We start from the raw sequence: 24,804 nt of genomic DNA, 5'->3' as shown, positions 1-24,804 counted from the left end.
AGGTCTATTACATGTTGGTGTAACTTATTATAATATAGGTGCATTACTCTCTAATATACTTTGTTACGTCGTGTCTTCCACTCACTAAAATATGAAACCCAAACAGACCCAAAACTACTTTTAATCACGGTATATAAAAGAACGTAGTTCGTTTAGTATAGAATATCTTTAAATTTGCAGGAATATAGGTGTAATACGTTTTTTTTCCGTTATAGAAACTTTAGCTTTTCCCCACGGACTCGCAATCATAATAACTAGTTACTCTCACGATCCAGGCACACACTTGCCACGTGTGAATGTTTACACTCTGGTGTATGTTTTTGTGCCTATATTTATGCTAAGTTCTGTTTATTAAGTTCCGTTGTAAGGTAAACAAAAATCACTTTCTTCTTAACGTTGTTTTTATCCTCTTAAAAGACTAGGTAACTTCTAGACATTACACCTTTGTGATTAAAAGTAATTATAATAAAATTTAATACAGATATTCAATATTTTATGGCTAGAGTTATCTGAGTTTATCCTAACACATGATTGCCTAACATGTTAATATTATTTGTTCTGCGATCAGCTGATGTGGGCTGGTGCTTGTTGCAGGCGGTAGCGAGAGCGGCGGCGGGCGCGCGGTGCCTTCGGTGGCGGCGCGGGCGCCGAGATGAGCAGCGCGGGCGCGCTGTTTGCGCCGCCGCTGTCCGCCGCCGAAGCGCTCTCCTCGCTGCTCTGGCAGCCGTACGAGTGCCGCTCGCCGCCCCTCACGCACTCCCACACCGATGGAGCGCTATTCCGCGGGGGGGCTGCGGCCGCCGCGTGCCAGTCGCCCAGCGGCGGTCGTCATGCGCGCGCGTCGTACCGCGCTTACACTCCCCGCCACGAGATGCGGCTGCCCGTGCCGGCGCCCGCCCCGCTTCGGAAGTCGGACTCGGTCTCAGTGCGCGTGCCTGGAGAGCCGAGCCGTCAGAACGTGTCTAGTGTGAACATAGTGCAGGTGCAGGATGCGCCGACCAGTTTTAACGTGAACAGTGCCGTGCAGACCGAGAGGGAGCGAAGTGTAGCCACTGCCGAATGTCAAACGGATGAGCCGCGGCGGCGGCGCACGCGCCGGACTCGTGCGCCGCGGGCGCCTCCCGAACTGCTGGAAAGCGTGCCGCCGCCGCCCTACAGCACGCTGCCACCACCACCCCACGTTGTACCAGTACCCGTGGCGGTACATCCGCCTCCACCAGCCACCCTCATCGCGCCGCAGTTGCAGCCACCACGCTTCCCTTTCCAGCCGATTCCTCTCAGGTCTGCTTTATGTAATATTATGAATTAGCACAGAAGATTTAGCAAAACTCACCGAGCGCAGCTCATGGTGGTAAATAATTCAATATAAGCATAATCTATGTACGACATAAAACTCAAACAATTCGGTTCCTTACTCGGTCATGTTAACAACACTCGCAGATGTGGAGAAAGGCGACTTGCTCCATTGTGAGATATTACCTACATGAAGACCGCTCGCTATACTCTGTCTAGTATCTGCTGCCAGTCATATATGAATACGACACAAATAATGTCTTAAAAGTTATAACAATGCGTAGAGGTGTGCTTCATCTTTTGCTATATTGGTGCGGCGCGCGTTGAAGTCTTTTGTTCGTGCGGAAACTTCATCTAGAGTTAAACCCTGTTAACGTTTAAATACAATTTAAAGACATAACTGTTTTTATACGAGTGTTTACAATTTTATTATCATACAGTAATGCTACCGTCCTCTAACTAGTCGTACACTATTCACATCATTCAGTATAAATCATACACTATCATTATGTGTCAGGTTAATTGTTGTTAAAACGTAAATGCTGTTTAAATCTGAGAATTATACAAAGTTTTACAAGTGTTGGATTTAAGTAGCAAACAGAAAGTAGTCAGCGAAAAGTGGAGCGAGTCAGCGGTGACGACCTTGGGAAAGAAAGCTGCCGAATAACGTCATTAGAACGCCCCAATGCATTTGAATTATGTCTACGCGACACTACTAACATCGTCCGATTATGCAAATTTGTGCTTCGCAAAGATTCTTTACACGCATTTCTACATTACAATGCATTTCGATTGGAGTTTCAATGATATTAAAATAAATAAACAGCGTCCAGCAGCAGCAAATTATTTCACTTTGATACATTCCGATTATCATTAATTAGTTAAAGAAAATTTTACATTACAAATTTTTTCTACTAAATGGGTTATTTCGACGGCTTCGGTAGTCTAACGGTTTACACTGTGGGTACTGGATACGGAGGTCCTAAGTTCGATTCCCGGTAGGAGCAATTTGGGATATGAATTTTTCTAAATTGCTTCTTTTCTGGGTATTTTTCAGATATATAGATAGTGCCCTTTTTTATAGATAATTTTACGTCAGTTGATAGTGATGTCACGATATTGACATCGATTCTGAGACAAATCACAGTAGAAACCTTTCACTATTCAAATTGTTTACTACGGTTTCCGTGCAAAAATGGACAAAGGATGTACCTATTTCATTAGATATTCCATTTGACATTCTATTCCATTTTAATCTTACTTTGAGACGTATTACTGATTTTTTTTCGTCATAATTTACATCTTGTTGTCAGAATTTAGAATTTCTTTCCGTCATGCTACAGTTCGCAGCCTCCAGGGGAGACATCGTTGCGTAACGCGCTCTTGCGCCAAGGCCGGATACTGCTTTTATTTCAATTATTGATTACGTTTATCATGAACTAGGCCAATTATATGGACTGTCTTTTGAATGTACGGTCTTAATGGTCTGTTCCAGAATTTTGAAAGATACATACATGATCGACTATTTTAATACTAACTTGTAACTTCTGTCTAGGAACGTGTATATATTTTTCCTTGGAAATTCTGTATTAAGAGTATCTGAGTGGAAATGACTCTGGGGTACCTGTCTGCCCAGAACTACCCAAAACATTGTAACCAGACCCAATTCAGAAAAAATCATTTCTCATATTGTTCTTACCGGGAATTGAACTTAGGACCTCTTCGTCCAGCGCCCACAATGTAATGGATTATCGAGATTATCAACGTAAAATAACTCGATGAATTTATTATAAATACCAATTTGTTTTACGGTATACAACTAGAATTGGAAACTATTCGAAGATATACAAGTATTTATAGGTATATGTAATTTTATAATAGTTATGAAAACCATAGACATAAAAAGTTTTTAAAATACAAATCTGTAGATATATTGATGCAACAAAACAATAAATGAATAGGTACAGAAATTAAGCCACGTTCAATAAATATATACTGCAGTTAGATAGTGACTAGCCGACCAGTAACTGGTGACAAGAGCTAGAGACTGGTTTGCGTCAACCACATGGTGGAAAGTGGTCGCGTAGGCAGACTGGTTTTATTGTAAAGGTTTTTGTATTACGAACAACTGTTTGAATTTAAAATACTAAAAAGCTTTCTGATTTGCAATGGGGTGGTTATTTTTTATTTAGAAATAAGCTCATATTTAATTATGTCCTCATTTGCTGAAACGTGATCAAATAGATATGGATGGTGTAAGTATATTCGCCTAGAAGATCACCAGGCTATAATAATATACATCAATGTTTATTAAATAAGAAAAAATTGTGTTCTTGTTTATTTTCAACATTTCCAAATACTTTTTACGTAGCCCATAAAACATACATATTTGTTTCAAAATAAGTTCTTAAACGAAAACTAATAATCCCACCGTTACTACTAATCACTTATTTGTTCAATTTAGAAACGTGTTTGCAAATTACCTACTTATTTTTAAGACGCGAAGAAAGTGAAAGGCCAGGATCTTTTAGCAATATCTAAGTAAACTAGCACGTGCCACACAACTGCGTTATCGAAAGCTTAAGCTATTCATCAAAAATTCATTCCTTAAAAACATTACGTACATTATAAATATGTACAACCATAACCATACCATATGGTTAACGATAATTTAGGTTACTGTCGGTTTGGTTTTGGAATAAAAAGTTATCGGGTATTGTAATGAAAATACGTTCATATCTACATTACAATCTAAATCATCTTTACCATATTACACAGCGCCACTAGCGATTACAATAAGAACTATATTCACCATACAATTTTTATTACGCGATCTCTTATCTGATTTATCAATACTGTATTTACCTTACGCTCACTAATTTATTTATATAAGTCAAGGCGTCAAAACAAATCGAGAAAGTATAAACGTGCCGATTTTGAAAATACACTTAGATAGTTTCTACTTATACAGAGTTTTATAGTTTTTCTTTCTCAACCTACACCCAGCTCGATTAAACTAGCGGCCACTGGCATATAAGTAGATGAAATAGTTAACAAAACGGTAGAACTTGTGGCCCACATTCGTACCTACAAGGTTTGTGTGGGTAGCACAGCAGACGCTAGTGCAAAGGCACTGGACAGGTCACGCACGATACTTGCACAATATTCTCGTATAATATTGATTCTCATTTGTTGTACTTGTAAACTTATCTTTAGAGCTGATATTCTGCAACTACGCTTAACAGAAGTTCATTCTCATTTAATCTACTTATAAAGTGCATTTATAAAGCTATATTTAGAGCTGATACTCTGAAACTACGCGCAACTTCTTGACTAAGTGAATTCATGTAATCCTTTTTCGGTAAACTGAAATATGCTCGGAAATGATTGCATTACTTTCAAAAAACAACACGGAAAGTTTGTCATTTATGGTCCATGCGACTTCTTCCCAACGAAGGTCTGCAAGTAAGTATGAAAATCCTTTACTGTCTCTTTCTCTAAACTTTTAAATCTACCTCCTAATAATGAACTATGTAAACTGGCAAAAGAAAAATATTTCATAATTGCGAGAATCATTAGAAGTTCAGCAGATTACTATTAATGTGCCTAGAAAAACAATAACATGTTCTTTTAGAAATTGTATTGTATAAATTTTAATGATAATTAATATTTCTTTACTTTTTCGATTATACATCTTCCCCTCATTAGTATTTTATTATTTCCTCACATTGTTTGAGAAAATTTCTATATATACCTTGGCAGGGAACAGGGATTGCTTGAATCGTATTAATACAAGGCTTCGCTGGCGCTCGTCTCGTGCTCATCCAGCAAGCCCTTACTTCCCGGCGATAATATTATGCAGCAATGTGTACTATTGTTGCATAATATTATTTGAAAGCTTACAATAAGCAGTCTTATTTTCAGTAGGTAATATTAATAGTATATCAATAGAGGTTGTAAGGACGATAGCCGTTTTGTTGAATAAAAAAAGCAATTATTCAAAGAATATTTTTTTGTGATATCAAGTGACTGGACCACAGTTAAGACGGGACGAACAAGTCGTCCGCCTGGGGTACGCGATAACTTCTGGTTAACAGCTGCTGTAAACGATTGTTGACTTGCAACTCACAGCTTTAAAGGTCTGAGCGTCATTGCCACTGCGTCCGTCATACTGACACATAAAGTCGACAAGTCTCAAGTGCCTGTAATTTCATCAGCACCCCCAAAAATAGTTCCTAAATAATAATAATCTTATAGTTCTAAAAACAAATAATTTAAATAAATAATTATTAGACAACATCACATACGTTGCTCTGATTTCAAAGTAAGTGGTTAAAGCACTTGTGTTATGGAAATCGAAAACAACGACGATACCACACACAACCAGACCCGAGACAATATAGAAAAGTTAGTTTTCTACATTGAGCCGGCCGGGGATCAAATCATGAATACCGGTGGCCACTCAACCACTGAGGTCGTCAAAAGAATTTGTTTTATATATTATTAAGAAAGCTCTGAATAGTTTTTCAGTTTGAATTCTATTTTCAGTAACACAAGCGTCTTGTAGTAATTGTTAGTTTGTTAAATAAAATATGTGTAAATTTTTACATAGATTTAACAAAGTAGAAATCGTTATGCCCTTTTTGTGACGATTTCCATTATTTCATGTGCAAATACGTCTGCAAAGTTTTTACCGAAAAACGTTCGTTTTCACGTGCAATGAGCAATGTGTGTTTTATTGTTGTACAGTATATTCATAATAATACAATTATTATTAAGGTTTACTACAGTAAATTGGAAAAAAAATCTTACTACTAGCATTGTAAATGTTTTAAAAAGTTTGAAAAAATTTAATAATATTTGTAATAAAAGTACAAATACTGTCAAGGAATTTACCAATTTGTCGATATTATATGAAAAAGTAATCAGCAACAACTTGTTAGTTTACAATTAAATGAATCCGACCTTGTCGCCACGTTTTGATGAGTGCATCCACCTTCACCGAGGTTGTATCTTTTTGCTTTAATTTTTTTACCATATTTAGGAACTAACACCCAACAATAACCTCCTCGGCTATCAATCGTTACACGTTAATTAAATGCCTGTTAAAGATAATGAAGGGACACTTTTTGTATTTAATTTAATACGATTGATAAACAGGCTTTTTTTCAGTTTTCTCAAGGTATGACTAAGACACTATTAAATTACGATTATTTTTATATCAAATAACGCAACGAACAAGTCTGTAATACTCCTTTCCATAACAGTTGCAGTGCTACTCAGAGCTTTAAATAACAAAGATCTGAGGGGCATTGCCACTACGTCTGTTACCCTGAGACACAAGCTCACAAGTCCCATGTGCCTGTAATTTCACCAGTACCCTTACCCTTCAAAATCGGAACGAAGTAATGCGCACGTTATTGCTTGGCCGCAGAAATAAGTAAAGTGGCAGTACTTCCCTGGACGAACTCTTTCACAAGGAGCTATACTGCTACCTAAACACTTTGTAGTCGCGGACTGACTTCAAATTCGATATATTGTTGCTACGTTATCAAATGGCGATATAGGTTTTAGTGGTTTTACTCCGTTGTCTTTTGAAGTGATCTATATAACCTATATTTAAATGATATATATACCTTTCCGTCTAATATTCATGGTCATTTGTGGCAATTATTCTCGTAGCGACTATGTTGCAAGCGCAATGTGTAAAACACGGTAAACAGTGGCGTCCTCTAAACGTGGTTTGTCGGTCAATACCGCTCCGGTTTGCGAAATGCTGCGTATGCGCGGCACGGTGAGAATGGTGCCTCGGCGCATCCGTACCTACCACATGCTGGAAGCTAAGCTAGATTTTATTCGTTAACAATTAAACCTGCCAGTTTAGTTTGTTACGGTTTTAGTGTAATAAATAAAGGTTTGGAATGTAAATATTATGTATCGTCTATATTAGATAATAAAGCTTATTTATAAATATAATATATTTGATAACGTAGCAAAAATATATCGAATTTGAAGTCAGTACGCGACTACAAAGTGTTTTTCTTACAATTCAACAAATAACACGTAAAAATATAATGCTTTCGTTCCGATTGATCTTCTAAACGCAACGCTCCTTATTTACCGAGATCGAGCCGTCAATTCATACGGAAGTTCTATTCCAAGATTCTACACTTCCTTGAATGTTAAGCTAACAAATATACTTGCACCTCGCGCGTCTTTGGCACTTTGCCAATGTCCTAATGGTTCGGAGTAGAGCCAAACCCGCTAGAAATTCTTCTATGTTGGAAACTAAACTCGTATAGTGAAATAGATTGACTTACTCTTCACATTCAATAACATAAACTATATTGTTGCACAAAATAGCACAGCATTTAACAGCGTATCTGAAACGTGAAAAATGTTTCCCTGGTCTAAGCTGTCGACCTAGTTTTACTAGTCGGCTTTTTTTTTTAAAATTAGGGCAGTGGAGTCAAGACTTTCTGTGGCTATTATATATTTTCAGTATCATCGTTGTATACCTATTCAAGTATCTTGTTTTTTTTACTCAAAGTGATAATTGTTAGATTGTTAGAAAAAAAAACCTTTATTGAATAAGGTTCATATTCAAAAAATATCGAGGGAAATAAAATTGTTTCATACCATGTGACTTTAATTGTCAGTATCAGACCACCGGGGTAAAAGTAACTTAGAAAAATTGATCCCATAATTGTTCCTTCAAATTGGTTGTATTTAATGTGACAATTTTAATCGTTTGCCTATTTCTCTGCCCCATGCGGCGGGCCAGTTAAAGTTCTATTAAACACCCAAGTTTTCCTCGTTTCGAGTAAATTGAGTCACTCTAGAGCGAAAGTTAGTTTATATTTTCTCAAGAACATTCGCTCTTTATGAAATCTTGAGAGCTTTCAACAATATTGAAAAAAATTATGAAATAAATTTTTACCGTAATATGAATTTGTCTTAGCTGTACAAAAATGTGTAAGTGTGCGTATCTAATGTGTTTTTGTTAGCGTGTATTTTTGCTACGTAAGATACAAATTTGGATAAAATTTTATTTAAAATTTAACGTATTACGATTTTTGAACAACAAACTTAGCATTCAAATTGCAGATTTATAAATAAAGGTAAATAAAGTTGTAGCTGCTTGAATATTAGTGGGTCTACCAATGCTCGAGACTCGAGCAGCCAATTTACGACCTGACTGTGGCTCCTCGGGGCACCAATCCAATTTGCGGTTGCATTGTCCCTCTGTCCTCACCCCTTCTTAAACTGTAAGCAAAGTAATATGCTATTGTACTTTCTTTTACGAAATAGCCAATCTCAAAAAAGATTATCATTAGATCATTTCTACTACAACTAGTTACATTTTGAGTGATATTAACTATTATCAGTCATTGTAAACTTTATAGTTATGTTGTTTGCAATTTCTAGTAACTGGCTTTTACCGATTAGTAAATTATTCTATCTACTCTAACTACAGTTTGTGAAAATTCTTTTTTCTCCAATATTTTTAGTCAAATCAACCCAAATTGTCCGTATACATGGATCGTTTAAATAGTATCTTCGTTAGAACAGTTTAAAAGAAAAACAGATTATGTAGTTTCAGTTCATGTGTACTTAGCTGTTATCTAACAATTGCTTTGTAACGAAAGTTACGATATCTATCTATGAATACTTCTAAATTTAGCAACTTAGCGATCAGTAAAGGCGACGAGGCTTGTTTCAAAACATTCCTTAACTATCATCGGACCAGATATCATGATAGATTGAAGCGAAAGTTACATGACCTCTGTTATTCAAAGTAGACTGTATGCGTTGCGGTAGAGCCGCGATGTCTTGCGAAATCCTGACGTAAATATTGTATTGTTATTTAGAGTATTTGTGCCATTTCTGTGATAATAGGCTGTTGGTCGTAGGTACGATTGGATTTCGAAAATAACATTGAAAAATGTCGAAGCTCTGTCTAATATGTGTCCTAAAGCTTGATAGGTTTTTTATTTGCCGGTCTTCATGTCAAGCTATATTATGTTTATGATGCCGTACAAAGTTCTTATGCCTTTAAATTTGATGTGTCACCTTAATTTTATTTCATTTTCTCCCGATTGAGCAGAAAGTAATAAAAAGATATTCTGAGCAGTTAAGTCCGTATTCGAAAAACCAATTTGATACATTATCTTTAACGTCTCAATTCGCTCCAACGATAGTTATATAGACAAAAAGTTAAAACGTTGCCAGCTCGCTCTCAGGTGTGAATGCAGCGCTATGACGACGCTTGTTCCATCGCTTAGCGTTCATTTGAAATGTTCTAGCAAGTACCTGTCTCGTGATTGTATCGAATTGTTCAGTGCGGTGAAAGTGTCGACTGTCGAAACGCCTTCAATAGCCAAGGCAAGTAAGCCGGGTTTACGCTTTGTCAACTGTAATTGAATTTACTGCCAAAATGTATGTGAACGGAGCTCTTGTAAGTAATACCTACCCCAAAATCCATCTTATTTTTATCACATGGAATACACAAAAGATTCGAATTCACTTGTCGTATTGGGATATCGAATAACATGGGTATAGATTTTTTTTTTCAATGAGAAAGCATAATAATAAAATATGTTTCTTTACCTGAAAATTTAGACAATTTTATTGGATGTTTTCGAACGGAGATTTCTGCCAAATTAAAATAACCGATATAACGTAGTCATATTTTTTCGGGTACATAGACTTACATTTATTCCTTCCTCTTTGAATTTCGTAAATTCTAATTCATCCTTCACCCAGTGATGTTTCAAGTCTAATTTATAATAAACACGGCAACTAAACTAACGCCGTAACGTTAATTATCGAAAGCCTTTGTATCGTAATAATTGGACGAGGGATAGTATTTCCCAAAGCTGTAAAATTTATTGTGCTATACAGGAATGTGGTAATATTGCTTATGAACATTTCGTCAGAGGTTATAATAGTGTACAACACGCATGCACTCGAATAACGGTTTGATCATATTTATGCGTGAATGAAGTGACTGATGGACGTGCATCATTGTTATTTAGAGCTTTTTCTATTTTACGTATATTTTATATAACGTTGATAGTTTGTATTTTAATATAGTCCAAAAATGTAAAAAGTTAAAAGTACTATGTATTGACTGTCAAATCTACGGTTTAAACAAAGCAAGTCTAAACTGTAACCATTGAAAAAACATTTACTGCTCTACTGTTACGGAGTTATGACTATTTATTTATTCGTGGGTTCTTTCATGCCTCTGATACAGATAAGGCGTTCAATATATGTTTGTTGCATTGCCGACTAATGGGATATTCCGCGTCGAGTGTCGAGCCACACGCGATGGTCATTCGCTTGAAAACCAAATGATGCGACTAACTTGTCATAGCTCATCAATACACAGATTATTCATAAGGTTTTTTTACTGTTGCTTTTGTCTACCGTGAAGTAATACTAGTCGTAATTACACACGTAATACGAACACGTTTTGTTCCATTAGTAAGTAGTTCAATGACTTTGAAAATAATTATTTCGGTTGCTTCTTTTTCGTTTCAATTAACATTTATCGGGTTTTCAGCTCATTTTCTTAAATTAACTCACGATTTTATTTGTGATAGGTTTTTTGACAATCAGTCGTATTTTTATATGGGGTTAATTGTTTTTTCAATTATGCAAGACTGACATATTAATTAAATAATCAATTAAGGTTATGCTCTGTGTGATGTTAGTAGACAATTAGTGTCGGTAAATAGACAAATAAGTCACGGAACTAGGTAAATTGCGCTATAAAATTTTTTTAAACGACTATTGCGTAAGAAGCTAATTACTTTCCTGATAATACTGTAACGAAGAAACATTAGGTAATTTTAATAATTTGGTGTTCTTTTAAAGTCGTATTAGCGCCTTTGTACAGGGTAAAAAAGAATTCGGCAAAGTTTTAGACATAATGGTGCTCATCTAACTTTTACTAAGGGGGAGCAATCTGATAACGATAAAAAACAGTTGTTCCATATAACATCTGACTTTTTTACTTCGTGAGACGGTATAAATGTTGTGTATGTTGTAAAAAATACCCATGGGTGATGAACAGACGATTGTACAGTCTAAAATCGGTAGTGTAACATTGCGTAATCGGACAGTAAGCTGAACGTTAAAGTACTCGTATATGTACGTAATACATTGCTTTTAGTATTATTCAGTCTCCCAGAGAATTACACAATAGCATTAAACACTTTCATTTGTTATCTAAGTAACTTCGTTAACACAAAAAAGAACTAAAGGGATTGTGACACGAATATTTAAACTAATGCATTAGTAAATGTGTAATGTAGGTTTAGTTTCGTATTACAAAATGGTATAGATGTGTCCCTTCGTTCTGTTATTAACGTAAAAACTAGGAACTTTTTCGTAAGGCGATATCTTTCACTTCGATTCGCCGGGGTCATTATGTAAATTACCCGTCGTTCTCGACGGTAATGATAGGTCAACGACGGAATCACGCGTCCATCGAACAAAATTGTCAGCTCTAATGATTGCACGAACATTGAATTTAATTTCACATTTCACTACGTGACTTTGCTGACAATAGCTTTGAAGTCAATAAATGAATTATAGATGATGAATGTATATGATACTGACTTAATTTTTTTATTTGTGCTTACTGAAAAATTATTTGTTTTCAACGGGTTAGAACGTAAAATATTTTTTTTATTTTATTCATCTCCTATCTCTCCTCTCCCCTAACGTTATTATAGAGGAATCGACAAGTAACGAAAATTTGAGAGCATTAAACTTTTCACTGGCATTTAAAAATAGTTCATGATGTGAAAATGGATTTAAAATATGTTGAAGAGTAAAATCGTTCAGGCACTCGTAAATCACAAGTTAGAATGGTAGCAGTATAGCTCTATGTGCACGGAATAGTTCGTCCAATGAAGTACTGCCACCTTACTTATTTCTGTTGCCAAGCAGTAATGGGAGCATTACTGCGTTCCGTTTTCTTCCGTTTTTCCTCTGAGCGGTACTGAACCTGCTACCCGTGTCGCTTATCACCAGGCGCACAACTTGTTCGGCCTGTCACTTAGTATCATATAAATTGCCTTCATGGCCAACCGGTTACCATTTCCCGGGTTTGATTCCTGAGCCGGGAGAAATACTTGTATGGCCTACATTTATTTCTCTCGCGAGTTTGGATTGGAGGATGTAATTTGTGGTTGTCTATGTGTGTGTCTATGGCACTCGCGATACAGGATTTCCCTAGTGCGGGGCTATGAGTGAATGCGTTATTATTATATAAAAACGAAACGGTAATTGTTGCTTGTGACGTTACAACCGTAATGTCATCATATTATGAATGAATGGCCGCTTTGCAGAATAAGATTTTTAACCATTAATATGTCTGGTGTTAGCTGAAATATCTGATTCAATATTGTAATAAACGTCTAGGACAAAACTAAAGCAAAGTAACAAAGTTAAAATTCTTGCAAGTGATTCGGTTTGACAGGGAAACAGATCCAACTGACATTTCCTTTAGTGGCCTCGTGTTGCTGACCTATGCATATTCATGCCACTTTATCGATTACATTAAGCTTCTATGATCCATGTAATAAAGGCTATTATTAGCTAAGTTTTATCTTACAGGTTGTGTTGACCGCGCCTACTATGAATACTCAATAAACGTATGCAATTTGTTTGCATGACGAAATACAATGTTCTGCGAAGTTGGTTGCCTTGGAATTTTACATAGAGACATGTTTTTTTTTTGTTACAATAACACCATTTACTGAGTTATCAAGTTTCAAATTTAGCGATGTATTATTTGTCAATTAAAAGTGTAATGGTATTTTATCGTTTAGGGATTTACAAGAAACACCCAGACAAGAACTGTAGTTCAGAAAAAAAAAAAGAAAAAAAAATGAGAACATTCTTTTATAATTACGTGTTGGAATAACCTGGGATCGTTCACACGTACCTGGAGCACCTAATTCCTAATTGATATTGAATCACGCTGTACACTACAACAGTAACAGTGCCCCTCAGATCTTTGGTATACAACCACTGAGTGGCACTGCAGTTGTTGTCCCTCCACTTGATATCATAAAAAACAATTTACACAAAAAAATATTTAAACTCTTCATTTTGAACGCTCTGATACCAACAAAAAATTATTTTAAGCATTATTTACTGGAATTTCGTAAATAAAATGCTAACGAGAAAATTCAAAAGTTCATCACGAAAAATATATAGGTACCGATTCAAATGAATTGTTTAGTATCGAGAGAGAATTAAAAAACACTTTATATTATAAGCTTTTTTTACAATCGTGTCAAATCGGGTAGCTATACAAGATCCGAAAAAGTAATTAAAAATGAGTTTATTCAAAATACGAATATCACTGCGTTATTTACCAAGTACCGAAAACCGTTTGTGTAAATAAAAATACGGAAACAACCGAATGAAATACTGAACTCTCTTGACAATCTTGCTGACGTAATACAATTTTACCTGCTAACCTAAATCGGGTGTACGTTATTTTAAAATCTACCTTATACAATTCAAAAACCTTGGTGCTTATCTCAAAATCACATGTTTTGACACTAAGTGGACGGGGGTGAAGTGGTGAGGGAAATTATTCTCTGTGTAATGTTCGGGGTTTCGGCGAGATGTTCACAACCAACAGACAGCGTTTTCACAAGTAATTATTTATTACGAGTACTACAATATAAACTTACGTACGACTAGACTATTTGGTATACTAAAGTTAACTGTGTCATCCTAACAAGGAGAGGGCCCTTTTATATCGTTACCAAATCCTGAGTGAGATTAAAGTACACATTTCGAGAATGTTCTTGAGAGAAAACAATATCATTAACTAATTTGTATACATATAGATTACTAAGTTGTGAACTGTCAATAGTCCTTACATGATGAGAATGGTAAACAACTAATGTTTGTTTGTACAATAATCTAAAATATTCCTACGTACATTACATCTGTTCAGAAAGACTACCGCGCTGACTTATAATAACAATTATGAAGTCTAAGGCGGCCACGAAGCCTTAGACTTCTTTTCTATATCGGTTAATTACTGTCCCGAAGCATATCCACGTTAGTATAAATTTAAATCAACGCCGTCGCGGACCGAACGGTTAATAGTTATTTTCATCAAAATTGAGAGTTAAAAAAGTGATTCTACAACCAATAATATAAATTAAGCTGGTTCCTACTATGTGTGGATTTATTTTGAAAGTTTCATTTGTTAGACGAATAAACAGTTTTATTCCTATAATTATAATTTGAACTAATTCTAGAAAAAGAAACATATTTTTCCGGATCCAATTTTTTTATGATACCAGGGACGGGACGAACAAGTCGTGTGCCTGGTCGTGAGCGACAAACCTGTCAATAATAGTGACAGTGCCGCTCACAGCTGGAGCTGAGGGGCATTGTTACTGCGCCCGCCACTGGTAGTGTGCCTATAATTTCATCAGCACACTTATCCTTCAAAACCGCAACCCAGTAATGCTCACATCACTGCTTGGCAGCAGAAATAGGTAAGGTGCCAATACTTCCCTAGTGGAATTCTTTCACAAGGAGCTCCTTGTGAAAGAATTCGTCCAGTGTTCTACGTCTAGCATCTAACATCTAGTATAATAGACGACTTCATAATTGCGATATTATAATAATAATAATTTATTTACCCAAATAGTGCTTCTTTTGTAGACGGATAATCTAGTAACATGACCTCTAGTTTAAGATTTCTGCGCTTATTAAAATAAACACTAGAACAGTATATAACAATAATTATTTAATTTAGATACTTAGAACTAAATACTTTCGATTTATACATTATAGGTTAATATTTTTATTTATTAAAACAACAGCAGAAGAGTATAGGAAAACTATACATAAAAAATATTTTCCGTGTAGTCTTTAATGTTATCAATTTTATTGATATCGTTCCTCATATTCCCAGTTTTATGGCTTTGTTTCCCATATTGCCTATTAAATAAAAAAAAAACTAGTAAATGTTAATAGCCTTATACAGAACTCTCTTGTAGTACAATGGGACCAGTTATGCGTTACGTTAACAGAACAGTGAATTAGGATGTCCCTCCACTCCTAAAAAGGATATTGAATCATCAATGATTTACTCCGATATTAATTACTAAGGGCATTGAATGTAGGGTTCGCAATCTATTTCATTGTTTCTAAGCGACAGTTGTTAGACAATAAGCTGGCTTGCTTCACTTTTCCCACAGGATCCGATCGTTCTATTCTAACATCATTTTAGGGTATACTTTGACTTTTGAATTATATTACATTCTCACAGGTTGTTGGGCACTTTAATTGCCATTAACTTTATTTATTATTAATTGATAATTAACTGCATGAAAAAATATTCAACACAAGCGCAGCTATTTTGCACGATTTAACCATCACTGGATTCGCGGAGCAGCAAATTCCATTTTTAATAACATGTGAACGGGTTGTAACCCTAACAAGCCGTGACCAGGTTTACGGCAGTAAAACAGAAAACTTCAGGTCCACAAATTTATTTCAGGTCGGTTGAGGAAAGAAAAGGTAACAAAAAAATAAGGCTACAGACTACAAGGTAACAATAAAAGGTATATATAGAAAACAGGCACATTATTATAAAACACTAGACTTCCTAACTTGATGAAAAATATATTAATTAGACACTTACCTCTAAAAGGGCCGCGTTATACTGAATTACAGATAGGTATTCATAGTTACATGATAAGGCTGTAGTGGCTATAAACTTATTGAAAAATTGGCACATGATTTAGATTACTAGTGATTATAAAATTAGTAAAGGAATCAAAATTAGACGCGATTGAATTTTAATTAGCTCCGTACGCTGTCGCGATCGAGCAGGGAGTGACGGTGGAACGGAACAAAAACAGAATGCGAGACAAAATATATATGGTACAATTCAAAATTTAATATTAAATACGAGTGGCCAGGAACCGGAGAAAGGCGATAAAAAGGTGGGATGACGATGAAAGGAGGTCACACCGTCACACATGGACTTGCGCAAAGTAACGCCTGAATCTATTTTTTTTTTAAACAAACCAACGTTTTTGACCAACCAACTGACTTCAGTCGGCTGCGCGATTTAGATCCAAAAAATTAGTTTCATTTTCTATGTGTAACAATCGCGAAAACCTGAGGACTCGCTACTGAAAATGATTTAATACAAGTGTTAAATTATCGCGCCTACTTAAAAATTTCAACAAGTAGTTCGCAATAATCTTTCCCTACGCTTTACTTCAAACTTATATAATTTTAGGCAGTAAAAACACTTTCTGCGTTTGAAGACGATAAAAAGGTTAATCCATTCAAAGATACCGATAAAGTATTTCAAATATCCCCGCTGCTACAGACGACATGTCTAATTTCCCTGGTATATATGATCGTCTCCGCATCACACGAGTGTTCCGAATTAATTAACTTTTGTGGTCCCAAAATGAGGTCGAGTGTATTCAAGTTTAGAATTCAATTAACGTTCGAACTTTAAAGAGTCAGTTTTGCCTCGAAGTCTGAATTCTATTCCGACGTTGGCGGAGCTATAGCTGGGATTGAATAAAAATTTGTTCTATTTTATCAATGTCACTTAGTGAAAGACGACAAAGTGTGAAATGGTTTAATTTTAGAGGCAGAAGAGCTCCCTGTGAAAGAGTTCGTCCAGGGAAGTGCTGCCTTACGTGTTTCTGCCGCCAAGCAGTAATGTGAACGCAACTGCATTCCGGTTTTGAAGGATAAGGGTGCTAGTCTAGTGAAATTACAGGGACTTGTTAAGGCAGTGCCCATCAGATTTTTGCGATTTCCAGTTCTGAGCGGCTTTGCAACTGCTATGACCTGGCATGTCGCTTACCACTAGACGCACAACACTTTCATCCCGTTACCTAATGTCATAGTAAAAAAATGGTGCATTGGTTTAATTCACTTTTATTACTGTTTTAGTAGTTTATAGCAATTATAACTAATATCAATCTCAGTTATTTATAGGTACATACTTCTTTTATTAAATATCTACAAATATTTGCCAAATGAACTTTGCTCTTTTTATGTCAGCAAACACTAAAATATCTTTTGGAAATTTTGCGTACCACGAATATTCTCTATTTACCCTAACCAGTCGTTTGTCCTGTCGCCGTTGAGTCATGATAATATCTCAAAGACGCTCATCTCTCTACGGTAAATAGAATACAATTGCCTTGCAAAAAAACTTAGAAAGTATACAAGGTTTGTAGACATTGTCAGCACTCTTATTTTTACGTAATAGAAAAGTCATAGTCGTTCAAAAAGTAATGTATGTATTGATAATTTTCAGAACAGTCCTTAGTACATTGTCAATAAAACTGAAATCATTTTAATTTATTACACAGCATTGCTTTACTCTAATTTCGATCTTTGTGTCTCACTAAAAACCTGAATAAAAAGTGAACATCATTCTTCCCCTCTCCCTACACAAAACGATATTGGTATAGTTCCAAAAACCGAAAACCCTTCATATATTTCATCTCACGGGATCTGTATCAATGGGCCCTAATAGCATGGACGGTCTTTTGTCCCCTCGTTTCACCCTCACCAATTGGACCCCGGACCCCGTCAATTTTGTCCCGGACCTTTACACTTAAAGGTGTTTCCTAATATTTTTCTATTCCATTGTAAGTATGAAAGTCATAAGACGAGTATTCCTTAGTGAGAATATTAATTCTTATTATTATTAGAGAATTAATAGTTATTATTGCTTGTGTTCAAAGTTCCGATTAAAAGAAATAGTTTATAAAGAACGCATATTTTTGAAATGTGCCTGTGTTTTCAGGACACTAATGCATTTATCGTCATGAGAACTTTGAAAAAGTTATTATACCATTTCACATATTCACCGCATTTATTTAAAATATTATTAATACTTGATTGTTCTATGAAGTGGAATTTCAAAAAACAAATATTATGTATTGAAGTCGTGTGAACGTATAATACATGGTCACTAAATTCATGCCTTAGCAAAAACTTTCGACGTCATAGTGTATTCTAAAATGAAACAATTAGCCAAGGGTCGGTGTTGTATAGTAATAAATTGATTATGGGTTGAACGTATTGTTTCCTCGCACAACCATTGTTTAGGAGGCAATGATCGTTAATCATTTAAGGGAATCGCGAGTGTAAGAACAATAGGCACATAATACTCAAAAGGAGATGGATCAATATATTCCTACAACCAAGTGGAAGAATGTATTGCTAATTTTTGTAGCTGCAAATAAGCGACATTTTTGTTGAATCTCTAACCTTTAGATGCATAAGAAATAAATTGTAGAAACGTCAACATTGAATCTCTAACCTTTAGATGCATAAGAAATAAATTGTAGAAACGGCAACATTGGAATCAATAGCGCCACAGGTTGTCTGAATTCCTGCAAATTGGGTAAAGTTCCGCATGTTCCATCAATTTCTGTCGATTGTATGGGCCACCTTAAAATATTTTTTTAATTTATTTATTATTTATCGATCAGATTCTGGCAGATCGCCCCTTGTTATGTAGAAGACAGGCGGTAAAATTGTTTTAACAAAGTAAAAGTAACGTACCCATTAAAAATAAAACCATTATGTTAGCTGGGTTTTCAATTTATAATAATAACAATAATAATAAATTCAAAATTAATCTTTTAAGTCTTGGGAGAAGCGAGAGTCTAAAATAGATTTTTTTAAATTTATTTTGGTACAAACAGTCATTACAATATGAATTAGATAAATATTAATAATAATAATAACGCACACATTCAATATAGCTCTGCACTAGGGAAACCCTGTATCGCGGGTGCCATGGACGCACACATAGACAACCACTAATTACGCGCAAACTCACGTGAGAAATAAATTTAGGCCATACAAATATATTTCCCGGCTCGGGAATCGATCCTGGGACCTCTGCGTGGCAGTCCAGCAGGGTAACCGTTCGGCCACAGAGGCAGTTTAAAAAGGGTAGTAACCTCGGAATAAAAAAAGTAATAATTGTGTGTCTGTGTTTGCGTGCCTGCGAGCGTGCGTTTGTGTATTATGAATATTATGATTATAATTCATAGGGATTTATATAAGTGTCCAAGTCTGCAAAATTATTGTTGTTAAGTGTACCCCATACGTAATAGAATTTCATTTTTTCCACTGTCAGTAATATGGGTACGCACGTGTACCTATTTTTGGGATCCATTAAAGAAGTCAACTTTACCTTTCCCCTTTCCCTTACGAAAGGTTTCCAGGTTGAATGCGAGCAAATCTTGTTACGACCTAAGGGACCCAAACACAGGATATATGCGCGTTTGTAGTTTATTTACAGATTTCTACGAAGTCTTCCTTATGTTATTTACCTTCGCTAGCTGCTGTGTTGTGACAAAATTAAGTTATAAAATGTCGATGTCGTATTTTAATTTGCGGATGATGTTTCTGTTATATTTTTAGAAAGAAGAAAAAACCCAATTAAACCATATTAGGGTTTTAAAGAGAGTTCGTCGAAAGACGCGTAATGGTTCATTTTACTTTTATGAAAACAGACTTCGTATACCATGACGAGGTTTATATTTAAGATTTCAATTCAATTCTATGCCTCGTGCGATAAGCAGTAATGTACCAAATGATTGTAATAAATAAATGAATTATGTATAAATTCCAAATTGTCAAGCGTAATGTTTATGGCGTACATATAAAAAACGGTTAGTGGGCAGCACATTTATTTCAGCTGTCTAGTAATCGGTTTGTATTTTATACAAAAATATTTCTTGCTTATATTATTAATATTTCTTACTTACAAATCAAAAATAAACTAATTGAACTAAGTACATTGTTGTATTGTAGGTATTTTTTGTGTAGGAGGCTTTCTTATGGAAAAGTTATTTTTTGTGTCACAAATTACGGCCTTAATATGTCCTCGGAGCCAGTAAAAATTCTAATACGTTGGTAAAATTGCTGTGTAAAATAAAAGCCGGGACGAGTAAATGTGTTAGAAATAGCTGTAAGGTGAAAGACGACAAGGAGAAAAGATGAAAAACCAAACACTGCAGGTAAACCTGATATTCCGAATCCCCTGATGATTTGAGTTGAGTTGTTGGAGACGGAAGCACCAAGGTCGCATGAGAGAGTGTGGAGTGAACATGGAGTGAATCGTCAAACTAATATCTAGAGAAGACAAAATTTCACAAAATGATTGTTTTTTAGAAATCATAGTTTTTGTGTACTAAAAGTAACTTTTATTTAATGTGTGTGCGTTCACATTGTCCTGCCGCTGATTAGTTGTAATTTATGATAGTTAACTTTGTTCGTCCCGTAACTTGGTATAATAAAAAAAACACAAGTTAAAAAGTTGAATATTTTATTTTATAAATAAATTAAGTGCAACTTAATTTGTAGCACTAAATTGGCTTTGGTTGTCGCAATGTTACAAATATAAAAAAAATGTGTTCAAGTTTTAGTTTTTCTCTATACTTTGAAACATTTTTTTGTTTGGTGTAAAGTAACACGGCTGTCCATAGCAGTTGCAGTGCCACTCAGACCTTTAAATCGTAAAGATCTAACGTACGCTGGCACTGCGACTGTCAGCCTGATCATGATTGATGATGATGAGCTCGAGAACAACAGCTTTATGTCAATTTATCGACGATTCTTTAACTCGGAAACTTGGTATGATAAAGCTGACATGAAACCAATATATGGCATATTTTATAATTCTCCTGTTTAAGCATTAAAAAGGTTATCAGCTAATTTCGTTTGAAGAATCTTTAAACCGCTCTCGTAGAAAGTTGCCATTTTGCAGATGAGGCCATACTTCATCAAGGGTGCGACCTCATATTATGTTCGCTCTAAGTAAAGGCCAATACCTCCAACTAAAAAAATCCTCCCACACTTTACCTCTAAAGTCCCAACAGAGTCAAAGTCTCAAAACGTGGGCCGTAAACTTGGATAAACATAGTGGAATCACGTGGAGTGACTTCGACCGGTAGAAAGTAGCTTACCCTCCTGAGCCACTCTTCATTCAGGTGAAGACAGGTTTCGACTCGTTCGACGCACACTGCCGCAGATATACAACCTCCGTCTGTGCAATGGCTACGATTTTACTTTGATTTTATTTAGACGATTGATTCCGACGCTGCTGGTTTCAAGTTTGAGAGATAAATATTATATATGATAGGTAAATAAATTGCACAAATCGAATATTTACTCTATATATATATATATATATATAGTAAAAATTATATTTCAATAACAAAATTAATTTGTTTATATATTTAAAATAATGTATACATAAATAATGTTGTTCTGTAGCGTTTTACTCTTATTCATGGAATTGCGATAAACTTTCTAGAGTTATTGTCCCACGTCCGCAAACATTTCTGAAGTAGGTATCACACCCCAGTACTAGGCCCTATTTCCTCCGCGGGAAGGTTATGGCCATATTTTGCAGACCTAAAAGACAAATAGAATTTTTTTCTTTTGAAGGTGGTGCATCTCACGTCGGGTACGGCTAGTATGTTATAAATTCTACATCAATAAGCACTTTTAATGCTTCATTCGTTTTGTTTATACTAAATATCTCTGTAACGCTGTATCAAAACTCATATACCATGTGAACAATATTGCAGTCTATGATCAACTTTAGTTCTTTTTCAAAGAATTGAAATGCTAACTAGAAATGTAAGCCTTTTTGCAGAAGGTGCCTTATTTAAGTATGTATATTATGTGTGTTTTATAATAATTGCACATTTTGCTTTAGAATAAAATCAGTTTCCGTAATCAAAGAAATTGTTTTACTGGCTTACCGTTACTTAGTTGGTATAGCGTCTGGTACAGTAAGCTAGAAGACGTCGGTTCGAATCCGGCCGGATCAAAGTAATTTTTTCTGAGTGTTCGATCTTTGTATTAATAATTATAACAAACTAGTGGAGTAATTTCACAAAAAATAATTGAATATCAAGTCAATAAAACTTTTCAATTATCTTACTGTTTAAAAGTAGGAAACAATAGTGTTTAGGATGTCACGTGGTTCATGAATATCACTTAACAAGCTTGCGAGTGCGCAGGTCAGCCTGCCGCATCTTTTTTTTTTCATCCCAACTGGTTTCTGTATCGATAAAAGCATGAGTCAGCCGGAGTCTCGGATTAAGCGGTGATATTGTAGTACTTTTGTTTATGACTTATATAATGGTTTTTTATCTATCGATTCTTGTTCATAATAAAACATCCTTTTTTGAATTTTGATTTACATTAAATTAAATAATTATATGTCAATATTTCTTGGAACTTTAGGTAAATAATCTTTGTAGTTTGTACAAGGAATAATAATATAATCTCCGCAAATATTAATTATTGTTGACTTAAAACTATATTATGACTTAAATAGTTGCGGTCAATAAACATCTATATGAACTTCTGGCTACATTATTTATTAAAAATCCTCTTCTTGCATACTCGTATATATGTACAGGAGGCTATTGATTAAAAAACGCTATTACACGGTCGATGAATAAGTGACAATACGGTGTGAATTATAATCTTTTAATTATAACTTAATATTACGTAATAGAATGAATTTAAATTTCTTCTGACATCGAATACAATTATTACTTGACCTTCAAATGTATGATTTAATGTTTTACAAACTAATTACATTGAAAATTTAAATTTTCAAATGCTTCTGTAAGAGGTGTTCCATAGTTGTGTGCATGTGACTGCTATGTTCCTGATTGCTATACAATGAACTAAAATGTAGAGTAGCTAAGAGTTTTGGTGCTGGTTTAGAAATTAGCTCGAGACTGATGTCTCGAGCTGCAAAGCGTGTTTTGATAGTGAATAATTCACTACATGGTAGTGTAACAAGTACAATATCATTGGTAGTGTATCTTTACTAGCTCTCGGATGTCGTTTGCGATACAAATACCTTTGATATTTGACTGCAGCTTTAAGCTGTTTAAAACGACAAGAAACAAATTTTGCAAATGAGGGTTTTTGAAAAATATTTCTACATTTAAACGTGATACTAAATTGAATGTCAATTTTTAGAATAATGAATTTCGTAGCCGATTGCGTGACAGCTAAATTTTTTTAAAACAATGGATTGAGCCTTCCTTGGCGCTTACAATATTTTTGCTATCTCTATCTAAACATTTTTGAGGCTTTTAGGCGTTTAAAGTAACACTTGCGATTAAAAATATGCAACAAGATGCAACGGTTTTTTTCCACTTAACGTACTAAACAATTAAATTGTGATGATGATTACTTTACTTACGTAATGATGTTTTCGTATTGATTCTGTCGGTTACACTAAAACAATTGAGTTAAACTTAGCTTTTTCTGTAATTTCTATTAGGTGTTATTTAGGCAGGAAAAGTCGATAGTGTAAGATATCATTTGCAATAAGTAAACGATGTTTAGGTAACAATGTCACTTACGATAAGTCATGGTTCGATATTACTCCTGTACACTTAAAGTTTAAAGTCGAATATATCATTGATTTCATGTCAAAGACTTTTAAAACTTTGAAGTATATTCCAATTAGGCTAAAGTGGGTTATCTAGAATAGCTCAAAGTTCTTCATCATAATATTGGCTGATATAATGTAAGAGATTAAATAACAGTTGCGTAATACAATACGGCAGATTTCATTTACCTGTTTTCAATTCAACTGTAAATCTCCGTTTATTGTTCTGTATAGTATAATATTTCAAAGTAGGTAGCATCAGACGATGACATTGTATGCATTGATTTATCGCATAGGCACACGTGTGCAGAGCCGTTGGTGGTTTGACGAGGGACGTATACCTGCGCCTTAGAAACCCGCAGGCGAGTGTAGTATTATAACAATGACGATGCTCAACAGGGAATTCGCTATAGATGTTGCGATGTTTGTATGCTTGATTAGTTTGTATTGAATGCGAAATGTGGCTGCGATTCGATCGAGTTGGGTTTGCGGCATTATTACCGGGGAAATTCTGGAACATTACGATTAAAATTGTCTAGAGTGTTTGATTCAATGTAATAGTAGATGTTGTATTTAATTGCCTCTGTGATCGAACGAACCATATTGGTCTGTCACGCAGAGGTACTGGGTTCGATTCCCGGGTCGGCAGAAATATTTGTATGGCCTACATTTATTTCTTTCGTGAGTTTGGGTGTAATTTGTGTTTGTGAGTGTGTCCATGACACCAGCGTTACAGGGTTTCCCTAATGCGAGTCTATGAATCTGTGCGTTATTATTATAATTATATTATAATTAGTTGTATATATCGCATTCTTGATGTAATAAAGTCACATCTGCAAAATTACAAGTTTTCAGGAGAGGCTTACAAATTTTACCATCGAAAGTCAATAACTTTTTTGTGTTTAAATAGTAAAAACATAGTAGGAGTGTTGTAAAATTTCACATATATAATTCTAAAATTTTATTATTTCATGTGATAAATACACTTTGACGTATCACATGTAGTTTTATTATACCAAGAGTAC

At 35.1% G+C, this 24,804-nt stretch overlaps 1 protein-coding gene across 1 annotated transcript in view; it reads left to right on the top strand.

Annotated features, from left to right (window-relative positions):
* The first annotated feature begins 652 nt into the window (after positions 1 to 652).
* LOC113228613 overlaps positions 653 to 24,804 on the top strand; it is a 121,819-nt gene continuing 97,667 nt past the window's right edge. Inside the window, exon 1 of the mRNA XM_026461967.1 lies at positions 653 to 1,281. Coding sequence (XP_026317752.1) covers positions 653 to 1,281 — 629 coding nt within the window. The remainder of the gene's footprint in view (positions 1,282 to 24,804) is intronic.

This window comes from Hyposmocoma kahamanoa, unplaced genomic scaffold, assembly GCF_003589595.1.
Source record: "Hyposmocoma kahamanoa isolate Upper Pololo Valley unplaced genomic scaffold, ASM358959v1 232, whole genome shotgun sequence".
In the NCBI taxonomy this organism is placed as follows: Eukaryota; Metazoa; Arthropoda; class Insecta; order Lepidoptera; family Cosmopterigidae; genus Hyposmocoma; species Hyposmocoma kahamanoa.
Note: the sequence above shows the minus strand (reverse complement) of the source record. Positions and strands in the feature narration are given on the sequence as shown.